The 7,134-nt window shown below is 38.4% G+C and overlaps 1 protein-coding gene across 1 annotated transcript; it reads right to left on the reverse strand.

Annotated features, from left to right (window-relative positions):
- Positions 1 to 567: 567 nt before the first annotated feature.
- LOC117303573 (dual specificity tyrosine-phosphorylation-regulated kinase 2-like) lies at positions 568 to 5,327 on the reverse strand. Its single transcript, XM_033787779.1, has one exon. The coding sequence runs from the start codon at positions 5,126 to 5,128 to the stop codon at positions 3,398 to 3,400; it is 1,731 nt and encodes a 576-aa protein (XP_033643670.1). The 5' UTR covers positions 5,129 to 5,327; the 3' UTR covers positions 568 to 3,397.
- Positions 5,328 to 7,134: the final 1,807 nt, after the last annotated feature.

Raw genomic sequence — 7,134 nt, forward strand, 5'->3', positions numbered from 1 at the left:
TGAGAACACCCTCCTTTACAATAAGCAAATGCACCTAACCTTCACTGTGCATTTTCTTTTCATATTCATCTCTTAAAGGTTGCTCCTAAAACTGTCATTATCCCCACCACATACAAATATTTTTCTTCTTTTGTCATCTTCACCGTGAACAATTTTCTTTGAGTCAGTGGGAAAGCGTTGCTATGGTTATGAAGGGCTCATCTAATGGTACAGGGATGCATTAGGTCGAGCCGCATAGAAAATAATGTGTTATTCACTTTTTCTTTTCATTGGTGAACCAAGCAAAAAAAAACTAAGAGCATTTCATCAAATTAAAGGAGAATTTATGACAATGCAAAATTCATACCGCATTTCCAATTAACTGAAATGGAATTTTCAATATGTCCAACGGATTTTAATGTTTGTTCGTTGCCATCGCACCGCACCCCAAATTATTTTGCCATGTAAATTTTAAGTCTGTTTAATTAAATGACTGAACAACAGCTTTTAATGGTCATGTATTTTGTCACTGCCAGATGTACTCATGAAACCCTAAAATACACCTTTTGAAAAAAAATTTTTTTACTTTTTTTTCTTCTAATTTTTGACAATCATGTTTCGTTCCAACCATTGTGATCAACTAATCTGTATAAATTACCGCCATTTGTGTTGGACCTACTTGAAAGAAAACAAAATCTTTGTGTCCTAAATAAATAGCACAGAACAGTACTATTTCTTTGCATGACAATTGATTTGCATATAGAGTGGATATTTATTTTTACAGCTGCCATGAAAGAAACAGCATGCACATGTCGAATAGACACTAACATCTTAAACAAAATCAATATCAAGGCCCTTACATGCTGCCCAATGTAGTTTGGATCCGTCCCACTGGGGTTTTTCTTCAGTAGTTGAGTTTTGTGAAATTGCATAGCCTATTTTGATAAACAACATAATACTATGAAGGACTGTGTGTAATTTCTTAAACCGTTAATCCGTGTATAATAACTAAGAGAGGTTTGCGATAACACCACGTGAATATCTTTTGAGAAGTGTTGGTTCTAAAAAGTTGTGGTTGAGAACCAACACTACAAAAAAAAATATTCACATGGATTTCCAAAAATTATTCATGTACTTCCACCCTACTCATACACTGTTTATTTCTTGGTTTGAGAAACTATACAATCATTCCAAATTGCATACGAAACAAAATACTGACTTAACAAGTGAGTCTGATGCCATTTTATTGCAGGGAAAGGGTAAAGACACAAAATAATGTTCAGTTTTGCCAAACACAGATTTTATATGATAAGTAAATTTGCCTTACAGAACGTGAAAAACACACAATACTTATCACCATCATATCATATCAGTGGAGGGCAAACCTGAAATCATACTGGCATAATTGTGTAAATTTAGGAAATTTAAAGGTTACTTCACATCTCGCCCTTTGTGGAATTAAGAAAGTGTTGACTCAGTTATGGAAATAGGGTTCACAATACAAACAACCTTGACTGTTCATATGACCCAGACATTATAAGTAAGGCCAACATTGAATACTTGTTTACCAAAGGCATTATAGGTTCCAGGTTTGTGTTTGAATTTGTAATTGTCTTTAAAACCCCTACCAGCCAAACAGATCCTACAAGGCCTTGACCCTTAGAACTAACGAAACATGTTGTTGACCCTCGCCCAATTCCAACACCCATGACAATGGCTTACACCTAAGAACCTTCATTCACACATGGCTTCGGTAAATCTTTCCCAAGTATCAAGTCCCAAAGGTTTAAACAAACAAAAAACGGGATTTTCCAGCCACCATGAACAATGTTCACACCACATGGGTTCATGAATGGGGGTTTTCCGAATAGGCTGTGTAGTATGTGTATTGTGTACAACACAATTTTAACAATGACCAATTCTAATAGAGAAACAACAAAGGACTGTTTGTGCATTTACAGTGCTTTGTGACAATACAAATTCTGTACAGTAGAATATGATGACTAATAAATTCGTACCCACAAAAAAGACTCTTTTATTTGTCCCTGATGATACATGTGTGTTAATAGAAAACATTTCTGAAAGAAGAAATTTGTGTTCTTATGCAGGCTTTTTTGATGACAAAATCTATACATCACACACAAATCCCAGTAAAAAGGCATACTTTCCATGTGCCAACTAGGCAAATTATTTATTTAAAATTTTGTAAATAGATTTCATTTTAATTCAGAACTTTTTTTGTATTCCATTGTGACCAAATTTTTTGAATGGCAACAATCGTGCAAATTCATATTCAACTTCCCCTATGTGGACCACTTCCCTTTTTTATAATGATAACATAGAAACTGTTTACTACTGGTGCCATCACAGTATCATTTCAAGACAAAAATGAATAGTTTAATTTGTGACCTAAAATTTTGAATGACAAACATTTTGCAGTATTTTTTTCTTGCTTCCGTTATGTGGAACATTTTGCCAAACAGGAAAACTGGTGAAATTATAGTGTAATTTCACAAACAAAATTCATTTTTTTTGGTGAGTAATTTGTGATCGAAAGTTTTGAATGGCACAATTTTGCAATTTCAATTGTAAACCTTACTTCCGTTCCCATAGTGGAACGTTTTAAAACTGTTGCCATTTGAAAACAAAATTTCATAGAAATTCATTTCACTCACAATTTCAAAACTCGGCAGAGATGAAGGGAAACTCAATTATTTTTAAAAATATGTCTCCACATTCATTTTGACCTTTTCTCCAACTTTTGATATTTGGAATTTACACTTAAATCTCACAGAATTTATACACTAAAAATCTTGCCTCTTCAGTGTGGGTTTAAATCACGGCACCATTTTATCTGTCACGTTAGGAATGAACTGCCATTACTTCATTACTACAAACAAAGAATGCCAAACAATGTTTGTTACAAATTAAAAACATGGAATCAGGTAAAAAGTGCACATAAAAATATAGTCATATTTACAAATTTTATACATTTTGTACACAGTGTTTAGCTTGATAGAATTACAACTGTCTGGCATTCCCCGTTTGAATGACAACGTGGTCAAAAACTCAAGTTGTGTGATCTTTCTGGCATTGCTTTTTTTTAAAACACATTTGAAAATTTAGATAAACAATCACATGGGTTTAAAAGGTAATTATCAATATCTTTGCATAAAAGATGGTAAAAATTCATGATCAGTATTAATTTTTAAGAAGAAAGAGCAAGTACTGGCAGTTGGAAAGAGAGAATTTGATTTAACTTTTAAAACTGGTCGCGGTACTCAAGAAATAAAAACGGTTAAAACAATAAAAGATTTTCATGTGAAGTTTTCATCATTTTCAATATCTGCCATGAAAGACCACACTTTGGTTTTCCATCAATTTGTGTCCAAACAATTGGTTTTTACTGTCTTTTATTTTATGTGACAATCTTTGGTAGTACAGTCCTTGCTGTCGGATCGCCAGCCTGACGTGTCTTGGCACTTGCATTCTGGCCCGTTGGAGGCAGCTTTGAAACAGCTGATGACCCGTGCCTCTTGTGCTTAGCAGAAGCCGATGCATCTACAACAGGTGGTTTGGGTAACCTCCTCCGTAACCAAGCGTGACGCAGCGCCTGACTTGGGGTCATCCTGCTCTGGGGATCCCAATCCATGCATCGCTTCAGGAAATCTATGAACAGTGGGTCGTCGCAACCCTTCAGCGCCTTCACAAGATCCTTACTCCCTGGTGGACCGCGTACTTTCCCTCGTCTGGAGCGCCCACCGTTCAGTACGGTGGTTCCATCTGGCAGGGTGGTGACTGTACAGTAGCGTGGATGACCCTTGGAGTTGATGAAATTCTTAGCTCTCTTGGACTGCTCGATTAGTCTTGTCGGGGGCATCCCCAAGAGTTCAATCATGGTAGCTAGTTGGTCTCCTTCGTCTTCACCGGGGAGGAGAGGGTATCCTGTGAGAAGCTCCGCCAAGATGCAGCCGAGGCTCCACATGTCGATGGGCATTCCGTATCGGGCTCCGAGTATGACTTCTGGTGCTCGGTAGAAGCGACTCTGGATGTAGGTGTAGATACGCTGATGCTCGTAACAGCTGGATCCAAAGTCGATCACTTTGATGCCGCTGCGTCCCTGCTGCTTCAGGAGAATGTTCTCTGGTTTCATGTCGCAGTGAATGATACGATTCCGATGTAGCGCATCTAGACACTGCAACAATGAGTGGGCAAACTTCCGAACCAGCTGCAGACTGAATCCCTGAAATTTATTCTTCTTGATGAGTTCGTACAAGTTCATACTTAGCAACTCAAAGGTGATGCATATATGGTTGCGGAAGTTGAAACTGTCGATGACATGAATTATGTTCATATTGTTATCCTTGTCCTGCTTCTTGAGGTGTTCTAAGATCCGGATCTCTTCCTGCGCCTGTCGATGAAATCGTTTCTCGTTGCGCACCATCTTAATGGCTATGTGCTGGTTTGTCTTATGGTCGTACACTTTCACTACCTGACCGAAGCTTCCTTTTCCGAGGATCTTCAAGACTTCATATCGATATGCGACGTGATCATGCTGAACATGAATGTATGATCCTTGGTCGTCGTCGTATCCACAGTTATTTGCCCCTCCAATGACGCCCTGTCTTTTCTTGGCGTTCGGTCCAACAAAATATATCTGCTGTGTGTTGAAGATCTCATGGTGCTCATAGGATGTGAGTTTGTGCATGTACATTTTCATAGCCTCTTCTGGTGTCATGGGTAGTGAACGTTGCTTAGCCGAGTTGGATTTCGAGTCCGTGCTGTTGTCACTGGACGGGCGGCGGGCGTGATTCGTTACCATGCCGTTTGAGACTTTCCCCGGCGGCTGAACTTGCCGTTTATAGTTATGATTATCGTCCGGTTCGAATAACTGCTGGACCTGGATACCATTCGGAATATTCTCACTGGTTTTCTGCACCTTCGTTCCCCCAATAGTGTGACTTTTAATCGGCGGTAATTCAACATGTTGAGCGTGGTTTCCTACCGTCCGCCCCGTACTGTCCGTGATATGTGCCGGGTACGACAGCGGCTCTCCGGTCGTCAGTGAACGCGTCCGCGAAGCACCCTGCAAGTTCACGTTGGGCTTTCGCGAAATTGAGTAAGTATCCACCATTGTTGCATCTACCATATTCTAGTATCACTCACAGTCCAAAGGAATCACCACTCTCCTGCTCCGATCTTTCGTGATTCAGCACGTACTAGCATGTTTTTCGTAGGACCTTTTCCGAGTCTCGCACGTAAAATCTTATCATAAATCCAAAATGGAAGACCGTACGTTAATGTAATGCTTTGGTAAATGCAACACAAGCGGCGCTCTGTACACTTGCACTAAGGAATTTGCCTGGTGTTTCTATGGATACACGCAGCCTGTTCTCTTGTTTACAACGTCATTCAACCTGACGTCGCCACCCAACAGATATCACGTGATCACAATAGACCAATTAACAAAAGAGGTATTCATATGTAAATTAGTGCAGTTGGTCTTATTCGAGAATGATGGGTGATGAATGTTCGAGTCACCGTATAAAACTGTATGATTCAGTATTAATGTGTTTGATACTTTGCTTATAAAAGTAAACCCACCCTGCTAAAAAAAATCGTTAGGTCTTTGAGTGACTAGTCATGACATTTTTATGAGAGTGTTCGATTATTGGTGTTATGGCTGACACTTCTAAGCAGAATCATTTCATTATTATAAAAAATTGAACAGGTTCAGGTAGGGCCCACATTTAGATTTTTGAGAACATATCTGGGGCCTATTTATAGGTCCTTTGGGTTAAGACCAACTCAAAGGACCTCAATCGCCTGGCATAATTTCGGGGTGGGGGTGGGGGGGGGGGGGCTCTGTCATTACTATAGTTTCTTATCATGCAGTCTTTTTCAAGATTTTGCTTTCTTCAACAATTATTTTCGATTTCCCGGGGCTAGAAAAAAAAGTTATTTCCGCGGTCCTGATCTTTCAGTTTCGTTTACACAGTTGGACAAAATGACATAGGAAAAATGCAGAAAATATAATTTCAATACAAATTCTAATTATTCCACCCTTTTCTTTGTCATAATGCCTAATATTATGTTTGTATGTGCCTAACAAAATAATTATAGATTATAATACCCAAATAAATTCTGTGCATCAAAATTGCAAGATGCTTCACCAGCACCAAAGCAAGCACCGCCAGGCCACTGAGCTACACAACAAACTGTGGCGGAATTCATCATATTATTATTTGCAATCTGTGACTGGTTAATTCACTGCTATTTTTTTGCTTAGCAGATTTTGTTTACAGCTCGTATTGAGATGATCAACAAATCAGAGTGACTACCCTATTATATTTCAGGCAGACAGCACTGCACACAGAAAAAACTAGGTGTAAACACTGAATAAGGATACAGATGGGGGGGGGGGGTGGAAAGGGCCATACCACGGCGGACAAGATCAAAAGTATAAGAAGGTAGTGAATTGGTGAATAAGGCAGAGTAAAATTATTTATTAATATATTTGTTTAAGGCACTTGGATGTCATGTCGTACCTTGCGACTGTCTAAAATCTTAATTTATAAAGCTAGTTTGAACTTTTGGTATAGTTCCCAAAAGGGAGCATGCATTGGAGAGCTGTTGATAGTATACAACAACATTGTAAGAAACGGCTCCCTCTGAAGTAGCATAGATTTTTAAATAGAGATAATTTCTCACAAAAATAATAAAAGACTTCTATAGGTAGAAGTATTTTATTCTGAAAACACACAGATTCATCCAACAAGGGTTTTCCTTTCTTAATTGTCTCCCAATTCTGTTGACCAATTGAGCTAAAATTTTCACAAGTTTGTTATTTTATGCATATGTTGAGATACACCAAGTGAGAACACTGGTCTTTGACAATTACCATCACTTTCAATTCTGATAATATAATCTACAAAATGTATAATAAAAAAATATATAAAATCTTCGTTGTGACCTCTTTCGCGGAACTTTTAAAACGCCACATTGTTGTGTCAGACCGGAAAGTGAGACTATAATACAGATGCATTATTTTGGCATCGTTGTTATTATTCTTCAATCATTGTTCATATCGTATTGGTTGTGTAAATGTGCCAGCACCACAGAGCTATATATATAGCTCTATGGCCAGCACGCACG

This window comes from Asterias rubens, chromosome 2 (assembly GCF_902459465.1).
Source record: "Asterias rubens chromosome 2, eAstRub1.3, whole genome shotgun sequence".
NCBI lineage: Eukaryota > Metazoa > Echinodermata > Asteroidea > Forcipulatida > Asteriidae > Asterias > Asterias rubens.

Bases quoted from the DNA above. Each gene is read 5' to 3' on its own strand.
- LOC117303573 (XM_033787779.1), bottom strand. From the start codon at position 5,128: ATGGTAGATGCAACAATGGTGGATACTTACTCAATTTCGCGAAAGCCC.